Raw genomic sequence first — 18027 nt, 5'->3', positions numbered from 1 at the left:
GGCCCAGGGCAGTAGGAATTCTTGGTAGATGAGAGCAGTGCTTGCACTGCTGGGGAGAGTGTCCATCTTCCCTCTACTGTTCTCTCAGTAGTAAGATGTCCTCTGGTTCAGGTGACCAGATATTTTTGTTCTCAGCACAAGGAGAAGGCTAGCACAGTGTGGTTTGCGTGGACTGCCACTCTGCCGTCTCCCCTCATCCCCTTGGCTCTGCAGGCTTGCCCCTGGACCCCCTGGCCACAGCCCTCACTCAACACAGTGGCAAGGTAAACAGGAGCTCACCCTGGCCACCTCAGCACTCACAGGGTGGGGTTCTCGATGCCCATGAGCTCCGCTGCGGTCCACAGGACGTGAATGCTGTGTGGGGGCCTGGGGCCAGCGGAGCAGGGATCCCCTCAGGTACTTCGGAATTCTTAAAAGCGGTATTGCACAGATAAGTATATTCACATTTACTTATTAACTTATCCCAGCAATAGGTGGATTCTCAGCAGAAGGCCAGAGGTGGGCCGAAGCCCGTCTCCACGGCAGACACCCAAACCCAGGGCAGCACGGACCAGCATGGGCTCACACGGAGCGGCAGCCAGAGAGCCAAGGTCGGCGTGAGGGCTGTCAGGGCTGCAGGACACCCTCTGGTACTGACCCCAGGCATCCCCGGGCCTGCCAGCAGGGGAGACTTCCACAGACAGTCAGGGAAGGAGGCCCTGAGGTGTAGCAGGGAGGACGGACTGTGTAAGGGAGACAGGCAAACTTAAAGAGCTCATTCTAAGAAGGAGGGCAGCTAGGTCCTACATCTCAAGCCAGAGCCAGGCCTCAAGGTGAAGCAATGTCCTTAGAAGAGAAACGGAAGAGAAGGAACAGGTTTCAACTTCCTTTAGTCTCAACACTGAGGATTGAGCTCAGGCCTTGGGCCTGCCTATCCTTCTCCCGCAGTGTGTCACCCAGGGGACAGGGCCCTGGACTCCAACACAATGCATCCCAACAACGACATCTTCCCCAAATACCAGAATCCAGAAAGTCCCATTTCCTACAAGAGGCGTGGAGAACCCCTGACCTCCCACAGGACTCACCCCAGGAAACACTGGACACGACCTGAAAACACGATTCACACCGCATCCTGCATCTACTCCTGCATGTACAGGACACAAACCCGACCCTGTGCACACGACACATGCCAGGGGCTGCTGACCACTCTGCACCAGCCACCTGCTGCTGACCACTGCTACAGTATTAAAACCACACTCCCGGTCCTCCTGTCCACCTCCATCCTCCTCCTCCTCCTCCTCCTCCTCCTGTCCCCCCCTTCTGTGGTCTGTCTGCTCCTGTCTGTCCTTCCTTCTTCTTCCACTGCTGTGTCTGTTGTCTATACATCCTACCATGCAGTTCACATGCTGAGATGTTCATCTTCTCCTGTCCTTCGCTCTTTCCTCTGTCTACCTTTGCCTTCTTCTTATTATCATCATTGTATTTTCCTTACCACGTAAACATTGTGGTGTTGAGTGTGGCAATTGAAACATTTGTACACTAGCTCTGCCATTTGTTCTTGAGAACTCTCTGGAAGGATCTCCACCAGCCAAAGCATGAAAGCTCCCATGCAGGTTACTCACTGTCTTAGGTCTAGAACTTTCTTCCCCGCTCTCTCCAGCACATTCTAGTCCTCGACAATTGGGATTCTGCTCTTTCTGGAGATCTGATCTCTGATGCCAGGAATGAGGTCTGTGCAGTGTGGCTGGGACTTTGTAAAGATCAGTCTGATGGGAGCTGTGGAGGACTGATAGCTGTACTGTGATTTCAGGCCCTTTATATCATGATTCTGTCTTCAGAGAGCAGGGCTCTGTCCCTCTTCTGCTCATGTGTTGACAACTGCAGAGAAGCAGTCCTGGTCCCTGCTGTGGAGGGGAGTGAGCAGCTCTGGAGGGGAGTGAGCAGCTCTGGAGGGGAGTGAGCAGCCCTGGAGGGGAGTGAGCAGCCGTGGAGGGGAGTGAGCAGCCCTGGAGGGGAGTGAGCAGCTCTGGAGGGGAGTGAGCAGCTCTGGAGGGGAGTGAGCAGCTCTGGAGGGGAGTGAGCAGCCCTGGAGGGGAGTGAGCAGCTCTGGAGGGGAGTGAGCAGCCCTGGAGGGGAGTGAGCAGCTCTGGAGGGGAGTGAACAGCCCTGGAGGGGAGTGAGCAGCTCTGGAGGGGAGTGAGCAGCCCTGGAGGGGAGTGAGCAGCTCTGGAGGGGAGTGAGCAGCTCTGGAGGGGAGTGAGCAGCCCTGGAGGGGAGTGAGCAGCTCTGGAGGGGAGTGAGCAGCCCTGGAGGGGAGTGAGCAGCCGTGGAGGGGAGTGAGCAGCTCTGGAGGGGAGTGAGCAGCTCTGGAGGGGAGTGAGCAGCCCTGGAGGGGAGTGAGCAGCTCTGGAGGGGAGTGAGCAGCCCTGGAGGGGAGTGAGCAGCCGTGGAGGGGAGTGAGCAGCCCTGGAGGGGAGTGAGCAGCCCTGGAGGGGAGTGAGCAGCTCTGGAGGGGAGTGAGCAGCCATGGAGGGGAGTGAGCAGCCATGGAGGGGAGTGAGCAGCCATGGAGGGGAGTGAGCAGCCATGGAGGGGAGTGAGCAGCTCTGCACTGCCTCCCATGGAGCCTGCCTTGTTGCTGCTCTTTGAGGCCACAAAGGCTTCTCGCCCTTGAAATACTGTACGTCTACTGTTGAGAGTACATAACCTGCATGCTTAGCAGAAAGACACGCTCTACATTATAGATACGCTGATTAAAACGCCACAGAGCCATAGAGAAGTGGGCTTATGCCTGTTTCTTCTTTTCTTCAGAATTTATATTAGTTCCATGAATGAAACATCATTTTAAAAGTTGCTCACACCGGGCACTGGTGACTCTCGCCCGTCATCCTAGCTACTCAGGAGGCTGAGATCTGAGGGTCACAGTTCAAAGCCAGCCAGAAGTGGAAGTCTGAGACACTGTCATCTCCTAAAATTCACCACCAGAAAAGCAGAAGTGGCTCACAGTAGAGAATGAGCCTTGAGTAAAAGAGCTCAGGGCTAGCGCCCAGGCCCAGAACCAAGGACCAGATAAACAAACTGGCTCACGTAAGGAATTACGTCTTCTGTAAGCTATGGACACATATATAGAGACATGTATCATGTGTTGAACACATGTTCATGTTCATATATATATATATATATAAAATATCGACACTAATTTACATAATATAAGGAGGCGTCTCCAGGCTTGGCCAGCAGAGCACAGAGAAGTGGCCATTCTCTCTCTGTGCTGGGTTGAAGGACATTCCTCTATTTGACCAGGCCAATCAGTCGTGAATTTGAAAATTAACTCCACCAAGTCAAAGGTATAAAACTTAATGTAGCATAATAACATCTTCGTAATTCAAACAAGAGCTGAAAGTGGGGGCCAAGGAGCAGGGAGTGTGGCCTAGTGGTAGAGTGCTTGCCTAGCAACATACATAGAAAAAAGCCAGAAATGGTGCTGTGGCTCAAGTGGTAGAGCTCTAGCCTTGAGAAAGTTCAAGGGCAGTGCTCGGGCCCTGAGCTCAAGCCCAGGACTGGCAAAAAAAAGTGGGGGCCAAAAGTGTGGGCAGGAAGGCTGCAGCCCCTGTGGTGTCCTCAGCTCTGCACTGCCTCCTCAGCATCAAAGCAAGCTTGGAAGAGAAAAATCCGAGTTGTGAGAGGAAGCCAGCCTCTCACAGCCTGGAGCAGCCTCAGTTTCACTGTGAGACAATGGGGCCAGCTGGCCCCAGGACCAGGAAGAGAGCCAGGGACTCAGCTTTGTGGGTCCACCTAGTGCTAAGTCCCCCCTGGCTTTAACTCCTGTGAGCTGGTGTATGCTGACTGCTCTCCCAGCCCCGCAGCGATTCTCCATAGTATTTGCTATGCGTGCACCATACTGAAAGCACTAAAACTGTGAGATTTATGTCAAATGTAAATTTGTCTGCAAACCACAGCAATGGGACACAGAACAGCTTATAAACAAGAACCATTGTCAATGGCCTAATAGCATAACAAAAATATTGAGAATGAGGCTTCCAAGAGGCACATAAACCATTCTGATGCAGGGACAAATTCGGAAATTGATATTCCCAAGTATTTATTAGGAAGGAGGAAAAATACACACCAAGGAAGACTTTGGGCCATTTCCATATGTGCACACACTTGATATAGGTGAGCATTTAGATTTGAGCGAATCAATGTGAAACATGTTTAGGAATCCTCTGATGTAAAATTTTAAAAATCTTAGGTAAGCTAGCTAGGTGCCAGTGGTTCCTGCCTGAAATCCTAGTTATCCAGGAGGCTGAGATCTGAGGACCTAAGTTCAAAGCCAGCCCAAACAGAAAAGCTCATGAGACTTATTTACAATTAACCACTAAAAATCCAGAAGTAGAGATGTGGCTTAAGTAGTAGAGCATTAGTCTTGAGTGAAAAAAGAGAGGCATGAGAAAAAGGCAGAATTAACATCATCGAAGTGGCAATACTGCTCAAAGCAATTTGTAAATTCAATGCCCATTCAGCTACCCATTAAAATTCCCCATTTTTCAATGAGATAGAGAAAGCACTCTGAAATTTTCTATGGGACAACAAAAGACCCTGAATAACAAAAGCAATTCTTAGCAGGAAGAACAGTATTGGAGGAATAACCATACCAAACTTCAATCTCTATTACAAAACCATAATACTAAGAACAGCTTGGTAGTGGCACAAGAATAGTCCTGAGACCACTGGAACAGTACAGGAGGCCCAGGAATGATTCCACAGATCTATAGCCATCGATGAGGAAGGAAAAAACATAGGTTGCGAGGAAGACAGCCTTTCAATCAATGGTGCTGCTAAAATGGGCTCTTCATGTGCAGAAAACTGAAACTGGAAATTCATATATCACCTGGCACCACCGCCAATTCAAAATGGATCAGGAAGACCTCAATGGAAGGCCAGAAACCAGGAAAGGATTATAGGAATATTTAGGGAAGCACTAGGGGTCCTGCATACAGATGGAAAGTTTCTAAGTAAGGATCCATAAACGACAGATCAAAGGAAGGCTGGACAAATGGGATTGCATCAGACTTAAAAGTTTCTTCACAAGGAAGGATACAGCCAAAGAAACATTCAAAGAAACAATCAATTAATAAGTGGCCTAAAGACATAAACAGAGACTTGTCAATAAACACAGGAAAAAATGCTCAGCGTCTCTGGCCAAAAAGGAAATGCAAAGCAAAACACCTTTGAAATTCCACCTCACCCTGGTTAGAATGGCCATTATCAAGAAAATTACCAATAACAGATGCTGGTGATGAGTCAGCTGAGAGGGAACTCTACTACACTGTTGGTGGGAATGTAAGCTTGTTCCACCACTCTGGAAAACAGGATGGGGCTTCCTCTAAAAGAAAACAAACACTAAACTAAGCTAAACAAAGGGCTGCCCTATGATCCTGTTCACTGCAGCCCTAGTCACAAAAACCAAGATATGGAATTAGCCTAGATGCCCCAGAATGAATGAATGTGTCAGAAACCCGCAACTTCTCTTTGTAGGAAGACAGGGTGCTCCATCTCACAAATTTAAGATGAAAAGAGAAAATGTAAGCAGCAGCAAAACTCAGATAATCCTAAGTGGAATCAGAAGGAATTCAGCAGAACAGGGGCATACATCTTTTTGTAAAATCACAGCAAAAGAAAACAAATCAGAGGCGGCGGGTTTTTCTCTGGATGCCTCCTCTCGAGAGCTCACAGACCAGGCTGAAGACCACATCTGACAGTCGTTAAATGTACAGATGTGAGATCTGCAGGTGTCCTTGGGAGGACAGGCTTTCCTGGGCCTGCTCGCCCACGAAAGCCCCCCGCCTCTTCCCGTCCTCCCGACCAAGAAGGAGCCCGAAAGAAAATAATTCTCTCTCTGAAATTGCTGGGCAAAAAATGTCCTCCAAAATCCTTGTCAATAATTTCCCACAGTGAACATCTCCTTTATTTCCAATTTCATTCATTTTTCTCTGGGGAACTGTAAGTTAGTGAAGCACTTCCTAGATTAAAACATCAACTTTAAAATAAGAGGCAGGGTTACCCCGGGTTACTACCAAGCCTTTCCCCAGGCCCATGTGTGTCTGGTGTGTATATGTGTGTGTGTCTGGTGTGGATGTGTGTGTGTCTGGTGTGTGTGTGTGTCTGGTGTGGATGTGTATGTGTCTGGTGTGTGTGTGTGTCTGGTATGGATGTGTGTGTGTCTGGTGTGGATGTGTGTGTGTGTCTGGTGTGGATGTGTGTGTGTCTGGTGTGTATATGTGTGTGTGTCTGGTGTGGATGTGTGTCTGGTGTGTGTGTGTGTCTGGTGTGGATGTGTATGTGTCTGGTGTGTGTGTGTACAGGTCTGGTGTGGACCTGTGTGTGTGTGTCTGGTGTGGATGTGTGTGTGTCTGGTGTGGACCTGTGTGTGTGTGTCTGGTGTGGATCAGTGTCCTTTCTCTCCAGGCTGGCCATCCCATCAGTATTTATGTCACCTTCCTCTCTGTCAGCACTCATGCCTTGCTGGCCAGGCAGATCGGCCATGGCCATTCGTGGTGGGCCAGCCACTGCCGTCCTCCTCCGCGCAGCCATTCCCAGCTGCCTGCCCTGCATGCCAGCAGCTGGGCCGGGCTCCTCTCTGCCATCCCGGACTCTGGATCTGCCCCTGTGCTCCCTTTTGGTCTGCTTTAAATGCGTGCGCATGAACTCCGGGGGAAAAATCTTCATCGAGGTTCTGACTAGATGCTTCCAAAGTGAATGCATGATGAACTTTTAGTTAGGCTGTGATGTCCCTAGGGGTCTTTTCATGGTTCTGCTTCCATGTAGAATTTTGTCAGCTTGGGGGCTTCCAATACATCCGCTCCTTTCCAGAACTATGCTGAGTTTGAGACTAGAGGTAGGGAGGTGGGGTGGGCCTTGGGTGTGAATGTTAAGGCACACACTCGAATTGTAATGATGCACCATGCAAACAACACACAACAGCCGAAAGAGCCTGGGATGGGGCTGCTGTGCAGAGCTCAGCAGTGCTCCCCCCTCCCCGCCACCGCCCCCGGCCGGAGCTGGGGCTGTGCAGTGTCCTTTCCCTGCTTAAATGAGTGACGGGTTGTCTTCCAAAGTCAGCAGCTCAGTTGCTTGAATAAAGTTCTCACTGCAGTGACATGAAGGAGGAAGGAGAACGCAAGGCCATTCAGAATTCCTTCTCTTCTGCAGTACTGGAGTTGAAGTGAGGACTGGGCAGAGCTAGACTCTAGAAACATTGGCTTGTGAACTGTCCTTCTTCAGTTCATGCATGCACAAGGCACATACGCCGCCCACTTTGGGATTTCTGTGCATCAATATCATCCACTAAATGTCGATTGCTGGCTTCTATCAATGGAGTCAGCCCATTTCCCGGACTGGACACAGGTGGGAGATGAGAACTCAGTGCTCTGCCTGGAGGCCTAGGCACTCCTTTCTTCTTGCAGGAGGGATTTCTTTGTGGAAACAGCCCTACACCTTGGCTATTGTGCCTACATGCCCTCTCTGCCCACCTTCCTTGATCACTTGAATCTGGAATTTCACCTAGCCTGAATGAAACCTGGGAGACCGTGATCTCCACATAGGAATTCTGAGCTGCACCTTGCCACATGTGGGGAGCTCAATAGGGCTTGGGGGAATCTCTGGAGGGCTGTGGGGATCTCTGGAGGGCTGTGGGATATCTGTAGGGCTTTGGGAATCTCTGGAGGGCTTTGGAGAATTTCTGGAGGGCTTTGGGAAGCTCTGGAGGACTTTGGGGAGCTCTGGAGACCTGGGGGAGCTCTGGAGGGCTTTGGGGATCTCTGGAGGGCTGTGGGGTGTCTGGAGGACTTTAGGGAGCTCTGGAGACCTGTGGGAGCTCTGGAGGGCTGTGGGGATCTCTGGAGGTCTGTGGGATCTCGAGGGCTTTGGGGATCTCTGGAGGACTGTGGGATCTCTGGAGGGCCGTGGGATCTCTGGAGGGCTGTGGGATCTCTGGAGGACTTCAGGGAGCTCTGGAGGGCTGTGGGGTCTGCAGAGGGCTTTGGGGATCTCTGGAGGGCTTTGGGGAGCTCTGAAGACCTATGGGAGCTCTGGAGGACTTTGGGGAGCTTTGGAGGGCTGTGGGATCTCGAGGACTTTGGGGATCTCTGCAGGGTTGTGGGACCTCCGGAGGGCCATGAGATCTCTGAAAGGCTGTGGAATCACTGGAGGGCTGTGGGACTTCTGGAGGACTTTGGGGAGCTCTGGACGGTGGTGGGATCTCTGCAGGTTTCTGGAATTTCTGGAGGTCTGTGGGATCTCTTGAGGGCCGTGGGAGCTCTGGAGGGCTTTGGAGATCTCTGGATGTCTGTGGGATCTTGAGGGCTTTGGGGAGCTCTGGAGGGCTGTGGGATCTTGAGGGCTTTGGGGAGCTCTGGAGGGCTGTGGGATCTCTGGAGGGCTGTGGGACCTCTGGAGGACTCTGGGGAGCTCTGGAGAGCTGCGGGATCTCTGGAGGGCTTTGGAGATCTCTGGAGGGCTGTGGGATTTCTGGAGGGCTTTGGGGAGCTCTGAAGGGCTGTGGGATCTCTGGAGGGTTGTGGGATCATTGGAGGACTCTGGGGAGCTCTGGAGAGCTGTGGGAGCTCTGGAGGACTCTGGGGAGCTCTGGAGGGCTGTGGGAGCTCTGGAGGACTCTGGGGAGCTCTGGAGGGCTGTGGGAGCTCTGGAGGACTCTGGGGAGCTCTGGAAGGCTGTGGGAGCTCTGGAGGACTCTGGGGAGCTCTGGAGGACTCTGGGAAGCTCTGGAGGGCTGTGGGATCTCTGGAGGACTCTGGGGAGCTCTGGAGGACTCTGGGGAGCTCTGGAGGGCTGTGGGAGCTCTGGAGGACTCTGGGGATCTCTGGAGGACTCTGGGAAGCTCTGGAGGGCTGTGGGATCTCTGGAGGACTCTGGGGAGCTCTGGAGGGCTGTGGGATCTCTGGAGGACTCTGGGGAGCTCTGGAGGGCTGTGGGATCTCTGGAGGACTCTGGGAAGCTCTGGAGGGCTGTGGGAGCTCTGGAGAACTCTGGGGAGCTCTGGAGGGCTGTGGGAGCTCTGGAGGACTCTGGGGAGCTCTGGAGGGCTGTGGGAGCTCTGGAGGGCTGTGGGAGCTCTGGAGGGCTGTGGGAGCTTTGGAGGACTCTGGGAAGCTCTGGAGGACTCTGGGAAGCTCTGGAGGGCTGTGGGAGCTCTGGAGGACTCTGGGAAGCTCTGGAGGGCTGTGGGAGCTCTGGAGGACTCTGGGGAGCTCTGGAGGACTCTGGGAAGCTCTGGAGGGCTGTGGGAGCTCTGGAGGACTCTGGGGAGCTCTGGAGGGCTGTGGGAGCTCTGGAGGACTCTGGGGAGCTCTGGAGGGCTGTGGGAGCTCTGGAGGACTCTGGGGAGCTCTGGAGGGCTGTGGGAGCTCTGGAGGACTCTGGGAAGCTCTGGAGGGCTGTGGGAGCTCTGGAGGACTCTGGGGAGCTCTGGAGGGCTGTGGGAGCTCTGGAGGGCTGTGGGATCTCTGGAGGGCTGTGGGACCTCTGGAGGACTCTGGGGAGCTCTGGAGGTCTGTGGGATCTCTGGAGGGCTGTGGGATCTCTGGAGGACTCTGGGGAGCTCTGGAGGGCTGTGGGAGCTCTGGAGGACTCTGGGGAGCTCTGGAGTTCTGTGGGATCTCTGGAGGGCTGTGGGATCTCTGGAGGGCTGTGGGACCTCTGGAGGACTCTGGGGAGCTCTGGAGGTCTGTGGGATCTCTGGAGGGCTGTGGGATCTCTGGAGGACTCTGGGGAGCTCTGGAGGGCTGTGGGATCTCTGGAGGGCTGTGGGACCTCTGGAGGACTCTGGGGAGCTCTGGAGAGCTGCGGGATCTCTGGAGGGCTTTGGAGATCTCTGGAGGGCTGTGGGATTTCTGGAGGGCTTTGGGGAGCTCTGAAGGGCTGTGGGATCTCTGGAGGGTTGTGGGATCATTGGAGGACTCTGGGGAGCTCTGGAGAGCTGTGGGAGCTCTGGAGGGCTGTGGGGATCTCTGGAGGACTCTGGGGAGCTCTGGAGGGCTGTGGGATCTCTGGAGGACTCTGGGGAGCTCTGGAGGGCTGTGGGATCTCTGGAGGACTCTGGGGAGCTCTGGAGGACTCTGGGGAGCTCTGGAGGGCTGTGGGAGCTCTGGAGGACTCTGGGGAGCTCTGGAGGGCTGTGGGAGCTCTGGAGGGCTGTGGGAGCTCTGGAGGGCTGTGGGATCTCTGGAGGGCCATGGAGGAGTCCCAGAACTCTTTGAGGGCTGGCATGGTGCAGGAGCCTTTCCTGTGTGTGGTTGCTTCTTGTGGACATGGTATTAGTGTGAGCCTATGCCTCCACTGCCTGCAGTAGTCACTTAGGAGCAGAATCAAGAGGGAGAGTCAGAGATCTACCGTGAACCAGCTCATGTCTCAAGGATTCTGACGGCCAACCAATGTCCCAGCCATGGCTCTTAGAGGTGCAGGCTGGGAGAATGCACTAAGAGGCGGAACCACAGGGACAGAAAGGGAGAATTTTCTACTTTGACTCTTTCACAGATGCTCAGTGAGCCAGGGCCTGCTGTATATTCTCCTTCAGTCTTCAGTGGCTGGCATGCACGTGAGCTCATGTGTGGCTGTGGCCACAGTTAGCCACACACTGCAGTGGGAAGCAGCCGTCCTCAGGCATGATGACTTTGAGAGGGAGCCCAGCGCACACGCAGCTCAGCTCATGTTTGTCCCTGACAGGAATCAACTGTGCACTTCCCGCCCCAGCTCAGCTCCATGCCCTTGAAATGGACCCAAGTCTCCAGAAGCCTATCCCACAAGACTGGAGCCTGAGCAGAAGCACAGCCAATGTGGTGCCCAGCCGCCTGTGTATTCCAGGGCAAGCAGGGGCTTTGAGCTGAGGAAAGGCACTGGCAGAAGCTGAACCTCAGGGTGGGCAGGGCTGCAGGGGACCCTGGCTGCTGACACAGTGATTTTCCCAGCCCCACTGAGGGTGTTGGTGGTGGGAGTAAGTGCTTGCAAGTGGGGCCATGCTGACTTTTCTACGTAAGAGGCTGGGTCTGAGGCCCTCATCCTCCTCCATGGAGGAGACCCTGCTTTACTGAAACAAAACCCAGTTGAGGGCAGTTGTTTTCCACAAAGTTCAGTGGATTTATAGCCATAAACCAAGGTGGTGGAAGACGGCAGAGAGGTGGATGATTCATAAGGGCCTTCTTGCTAACCGTGGCACCCTGTTAGACAATATTGCCCTGTAGCTGCCTGAGAGTTGTGGCTGAACTCAGAGACCCAGCATGGTCTAGCATCAGCTAGCTTTTTTATGTTGGCTCAAGTTCAAATTTTTATTTCTTTGATTTGCATCTTAAAATAAATGTAACCAGTTGTTTTAATGTTATGCATAAGTAAAATCCCGAATGCCTAAGTTAAAAGTAGTTAAGAGACGCTACAGAATCCACGAGAGACTAGGGGTACAGAGGGGCCATGACGATGATGAAACCAAAGGCCAAGCGCGGAGGCAAGTCTAATCCTTGCCTAAAGTCCTTCCCTCAGTGGTCATGACACTGGGAACCCTGGGAGGAAGACCCCAAGAAGATGTCGAATTCTTCCCACCTCAGTGCAAATGGCATCTAGTTTGGGCCCCGCTGTTAAGAGCTGCCACTATCTGAAATCAGATGGGTTTCTGGGGCAGCGAATGCCCCCACTGGCTGGGTGGAGCTGGAGGAGAACCCTGCCCAGGCCTGGGCCTGCACCAGCAGACCTTCCTCAAGCTTTCTTCAGAGGACCTTAGCCAAATCCAAGGGAGGAAGGAGCTGGGCATGGTGGCTAATGCCTGTCATCCTAACTACTCAGGAGAAGGCCAAGATCTTAGGATCGTGGTGCAAAGCCAGCCTGGGAATGAAAGTCTGAGAGACTCTTACCTACATTTAACCACCAGAACACCAGAAGGCGGGCTGTGGCCCAAGGGTGGGGAGGCAGCCTTGAGCTGAAGAGCTCAGTGCCCAGGCCCAGAGTTCAAGTCCCACAACTGACACAAAAGAAAACAAAAAAGAGGAGGGAGCTCCTGTTCTCAAACGGAGCTCACACTTGGCAGCGTTCTCCCTGGAAGCTTATATTTACAGCTTGTTCTTTGCTTGCCTTTCGTCTGGTGGCCTCCTGGCATGGCCAGGCCTCCTGGAAGGCTGGCGGGAAGCACCACCACGGACTGTGTGTCTGCCCTGCTGGGCTCTGCCGAGCCTGTCCTCCCTCCCTTGGCCTCCTCCAAGGTGGACAGAGAAGAACCCCAGATGGATAAAGGGCCCAGGATGGAAGAGATTGATGTTCTCAGGGCTTGGATCAGGCTCATGGATGCAGACCAATTGAACACATTTTTAGTTTACACATTGTATACACGTAGACACAGAATTATTGATTTCTTTTAGAACTATCACCAATCTTCCCTCAGGAAGTCTGTGTGCTTTCGGCCTTCATTCTATCTGGTAAAATTTATCTGGTCCGGGGTCAAGCATGACTCACTAATGGACACCTATACAGATTCAATGTTGGAAACAACAAGAAGGAAATGTCCAGAAAATTCCATGTGTTAGCAGAAACACAGCAGAGAGCATTCTGAGGTAACTGGGACCTATTTCCTGATAGGAGTCAGTAGATGTCATTGCCTTATGTAGTGAATGGCGACTTTCCTCTCTCAGGCAAGAGGCAGCAGTAAGAAGTGACCACAGGTCGACCGATGGAGTGTGATTGATGACGCCCTGAGAAGGTGTGTGGGCCCACTTTTCTAAGGAAAGCTGCATCCGCGGTAGAGGGCCAGGCGAGGCGACACTGCCTGGGACAGACACACACAACACAACGTTCCCGCCTCAAGATGCCACGAATGGAGCTCCTCCGTTCAAAAGCCAAAGGGAAACAACTGGATGACCTGAGGCTTCTCGGTTTAGAAAGACACGTTGTCAGGCAGAGGCCATTAGACATTCGTCTCTTGATAGGAAACATTACAGGGAAGTCCTTAGTTTTGAAGATCCATGAACAGAAAGAGAATTTCTGACCATTAGTCAAGGGTAGATTTTCCAGCAAGGGTCGAGCAAAATGGGACTTACTTTCAAGGACATGTGTAGAAATGCATGTGCTTAAAAAGATCCAAGCAGGCAAAGCCATCGACCCTCTGGATGACAGTCACCCGGCTAGGAGGAGGGGAAGACATGAGCCACCTGCCCCGGAGGACATTGATGGGGTACAGGTGCAGCGTCTCCCAAGCCAAGACAAGAAGGAGGGCAGGCGCTGGAGCAGCAGCAGGTCTGCTGGAATCGATCCTCACGGATTCCAAGCCCCAGGCTAAGGGAGAAAACCCCTGGAAACTACACGGCCAGGGACATGCTCTGCTCTCGGGGTGTTGAGACCGTAAGCGACCTGAAGCAGCACTGCATGGGAGAAGGGCCAGCAGGCCATTTTCTTGTTTATAGTTGGCCTGTTGGAGTGGAGATATGTCAGACCTTTGTAAGGCAGTCCTCATCAAGGAGGTCAGAGGAATGCTGCCACGCTCTGACGCTGTCCCAGAACCAAGTGCAATTAGTCACGTTGTGATTTTGAGGGGAAGGTGGGCTGAAGCTGTGACAAGAAGATGCCCGAACAAGGCACACCAAAGTTGATTTTGCCAAGGCTGTCACTTGGCATTCTATAGCTATCTGTGCGCTGGCACTGCTCTGGATCACACTAGACTGCCAAGTAAGAGAGGCTCTCCAGCTGCTGGGATCCGTGGAGACCATGCCGAGAGCCGGAGGTGGGAGGGCTAGCTCAGAAAGTCCCTGAACATGAGCAGGTGATCTATGGCGCTAGGGCCCTGGACAGGGCTCCTGGAAGAAAGGAAGGGTGTGAGTAGAGCCCTGCACTCTGACTGATGGGCATGGGACTGGGGTGGAGAGGCATCAGGTACGGGTTTGAAAGCAGTGTCTGGGCTCCTTGCAGAGGTCCCGAGACTTCCACAGCAATGACATCTGAACAATCTGACACAGGCATGATAGCACAGACGGGGAAGCTGGGTCACTGCAGAGACCCTTGGTTCTCATCTTGCCGTGGGGCTGCCAGTCCTGCCCTGGTCCCTTCCCCATGCCTGAAGTTCTAACTAGAGTGAAGAGCTTAATGTCATTTCTGAAACTCCTGCTAGCTCCTTCCAAAGCCTGCCTGGGCTCCATGAGGTTCAGACGCACAGCACAGGGAAGCCCAGCCTGGCGGTGCAGGGTGGGCTATCGTTTTCTGGATTTACACTTACATGCTAAAGGCACAGAAGAGAAGGAGGGGCAACTATCGGAAAGGAGTGTGAATATGTGTGAGTGTATGGTGTGTGTGGAGTGTGTGTATATGGGGTGTGTGTGAGTGTATGGGAGAGAGGGAGAGAGTAAGGGAGAGAGAGAAAGAGAGAGGGGGGAAGGAGGGAGGGGGGAGGGAGAGAGAGAGGGAAGGAGAGAGGGAGGGAGGGAGGGAGAGAGAGAGGGAGGGAGGGAGAGAGGGAGGGAGGGAGGGAGAGAGGGAGAGGGAGAGGGAGAGGGAGAGGGAGAGGGAGAGGGAGGGAGGGAGGGAGGGAGGGAGGGAGGGAGGGAGAGAGAGAGAGAGAGAGAGAGAGAGAGAGAGAGAGAGAGAGAGAGAGAGAGAGAGAGAGAGAAGGGTATAGCTGATACCCAAGGCTACATAGACCTGTGAGCTAGAGCACCGCTTCCCTGAGCAGTGTTAGTGACTAAGACCACGGTGGATTTGAAGGAAGTCATCATCACGGTGGAGATTGTTTTTACCCTCAGTGTTATTTAAGTGTTCACATCTTGAATGATTATAGCCACATCTGACTCTTAAAAGCTTAATTTCAGTTAAAAAATGTTCATTTCTTAAAGGTTTGGGCAATCGCAAAACTTTTCTTGTAGATTTATACAAATACCTATGCTTTAGAAAGTTCCAGACAGAAGGATGTGATATAGATGTCAGGGAGCAAGGTGTGGTGGATATGAGAGGAGAAGGCAGGGCGGCTGGATGGGTGTGAGGGAAGAAGGCGCAGTGGATGGATGATGGATGGATGGATGGATGGATGGATGGATACATTGATGGATGGATGGATTGATGGATGGATGGATGGATGGATGGATGGATGGAAAGATGTATGTATGTATGTGAGGGGAGAAGGCAGGGTGGGGGTGGATGAATGGATGGATGGATGGAAGGATGGATACATTGATGGATAGATGCGTGGATGGATGGATGGATGGATGGATGGATGGATGGATACATTGATGGATGGATGGATGGATGGATGGATGGATGGATGGAAAGATGTATGTATGTATGTGAGGGGAGAAGGCAGGGTGGGGGGTGGATGAATGGATGGATGGATGGAAGGATGGATACATTGATGGATAGATGCGTGGATGGATGGATGGATGGATGGATGGATGGATGGAAAGATGTATGTATGTATGTGAGGGGAGAAGGCAGGGTGGGGGGTGGATGAATGGATGGATGATGGATGGATGGATACATTGATGGATAGATGAGTGGATGGATGGATGGATGGATGATGGATGGAAAGATGTATGTATGTATGTATGTGAGGGGAGAAGGCAGGGTGGGGGGGTGGATGAATGGATGGATGGAAGGATGGACGGATGTGAGGGGGAAGGTAGGATGGATACATTGATGGACAGATGAGTGGATGGATGGACAGATGGGTGGATGGGAGGGCACAAGGCAGGGTGGATAGATGGACAGATGGACAGATGGATGGATAGATGGATGGATGGATGGAGGTGAGGGGGACGGCGGGGTGCATTTCTCTGGAAGAGCATGTAAACTTGAGGCCCTGTCCTGCATGCTGTCACACCACTGTTACGAGCGCTCTTTCCAAGGCACTGTTCCTTTTCAACAACACGTGACTTTTTTCTCAAGAGTGAACAAGGGTCAGGAAGGCTTACTTGAGTTCTTGTGAGCTGGTGGCCAACATGCTTCGAATGCTCTTGTCCGCGAGTGGGCAGCCAGACAGACTGTAAGACAGGCCAGGAGGGGCTGTGAGTGAACCTGGTCAGACATCCCGGACAAGTACCACGCAGGCGGAGTTCAAACGTGCAACCCAGACCCGCGAGCAAGTGCCGTATATGAATGTTGGGTCTAATGTCCAGGTATAAAGTTTAAGAAACCACTGCTGTTTAAAAATGTGGTCTTTGGCTGAAACATTTAAAAAGATGTTTGTAAATCTAGACCGTTTAGGATTGAAAAAGGTTATACAACAAACACCCAGATCTGCATGCTTTTGAAGACCAACATACAGCACTTAGAGTGTTGACACCGAAGTCCACATTTTTAATTTGAGAGCATTGTTGAGGTAAGCTGAAAACAATAAAATGAAAAGACAGAATCTACCATGAAAAAAGAGAAGTGACTCGTTCTGTGTGAGAGTGACTGCCAGGCACACGACCCTCCCGTCACACCCTGGAGTTGGACATCTGCCACGAGCAAAACTAACAACAGCCAAATAGTAGGCTTTCTTTCCTTCTTCTTCTTTTTTAAAAACTTTCTCAAAAAGCTTCATTGTTTCCAGTTTAGCTGCAATGTCTGCATGGGGATTAGGCACCTGAGGAAGGGACTGAACAGGGGCTGGGGGGGGGGGGCAGAGGCTGGGCGGGGGGCAAACAGAGGCAGGGGAGCAGGGCACAGGGCATGGAGCCTGGCTGCAGGAGACCTCCGCTCCCCCCGTCCAAGGTCCAGGATGCTGGAGCAGCGCCAGTGTGCCTGGAAGGCCCCAGGGCACGCCCAGGTCCAGCTTTAAAATGAAGCTAAAGGAAAGGGGAGCTAAGGAGACACCGCGCTCTGCCCGCGCCTGCTTACGTTATCAGATCCTTCTTGCTCTCCTTGCACTGAGGGTACTTGGGCTTAGGGCTGGGGATGGTCACCTCCCCGGGATACCTCCTTTCTTCCAGAGCCTCCTGAAACGGGTCCAAGTCTTCCGGCTGCAGAGAAAAAACACAGCTTCAGAGTCAAACCTGGAAGCAGCTCAGAGGCCGCGTGCTGGCCTCGGCCGCCTCTCCTGATGGGCGCATCCGTCAGGGCCCGCTTGGAAACTCCAGCCGAAGGACCATCCTTGCTCCACGTGAATGGGCCTCGGTGACCTGCCAGCTGCCCGCCCTGGACTTGGGGAGGGCGTGCGTGGCAGCCAGAGAGACCCCTCCAGGCTGGCCGCTGCTGTTCCGTGTCCAGGGGCACCGTGTCCCGGAGGGCGCGGTGTCCAGGGGCACCGTGGCGTGCTGCTGTCCTGGGGGGCAGCTTTACTGCGTACACGCGGCAGGCTCCACTCCGCACCTACGAGTGTGTGGGTGAGCTCCGCTTCTGTCCACCGCTGGCGCTTTGCCTTGGCTTCTCACGGCAGTGGAAGGGACTGCAGACGCTGCAGCTTCATGGCTTCTGGGCAGCGTTTTCATTTGTAGCTAGGACCGGCAAGTGGCAGGTCCACTGCGGTAACCTAGAAATTCCTACAGAAGTCAGTGTGCAGCACATGTGTTTGCTAAATACTCCTGGGCAAAGCTGTACTTCAACGAGGGCTAAATGCTAATTAAAAGAAATCCAGGAGCTTTCACTATCATGCTCTTTTAGGGAATTGGGCCCACCATTCCGATTTGAGTCTCTGTCTCTGTCTCTGTCTCTCTTTGGACATTTCTGACTAGTTAAAAGGACTTCAAGAAGAAAGATTGCAGGCTTACGGGCAGGTACCACTCTCCCATCCCCCCAATTACTTCCTACAGCAAATGTTTCTTGTTCTGCTTTCTGCTCCTCTAAGACACAATGCATTTCATGGCTGTCTCCCATTCCATTCATTATTCTCTGCTTCCCCCCCCCCCCCCAGTGAATAAAGATGTCATTATTTTCTGGGTGCTGGTGGCTCACACCTGTAATCCTAGCTACACAGGAGACTGAGATCTGAGGATGGAAAACCAAAGTTGGTCTGAGCAGAAAAGTCCATAAGATTCTTAGCTTCAATTAACTATCAAAAAAAAAAAAAAAGCTGGAAGTGGAAGCTGTGTC

General features: G+C 52.7%; 1 protein-coding gene across 8 annotated transcripts in view; it reads right to left on the bottom strand.

Moving 5' to 3' along the window:
* Myt1l (myelin transcription factor 1 like) overlaps positions 1-18027 on the bottom strand; it is a 370648-nt gene that overhangs the window by 45324 nt on the left and 307297 nt on the right. For all 8 annotated transcript variants that reach the window (XM_090337527.1, XM_090337528.1, XM_090337526.1 and 5 more), the window contains 2 exons: positions 16837-16958; positions 15927-15995 (listed from right to left, as the gene is read on the bottom strand). In XM_090337527.1, coding sequence (XP_090193653.1) covers positions 15927-15995; positions 16837-16958 — 191 coding nt within the window. The remainder of the gene's footprint in view (positions 1-15926; positions 15996-16836; positions 16959-18027) is intronic.

This window comes from Megascapheus bottae, chromosome 7 (genome assembly GCF_031878675.1).
Source record: "Megascapheus bottae isolate mThoBot1 chromosome 7, mThoBot2.hap1, whole genome shotgun sequence".
In the NCBI taxonomy this organism is placed as follows: Eukaryota; Metazoa; Chordata; class Mammalia; order Rodentia; family Geomyidae; genus Megascapheus; species Megascapheus bottae.
The sequence above is the reverse complement of the archived record's forward strand: the minus strand, read 5'-3'. Positions and strand labels throughout refer to the sequence as shown.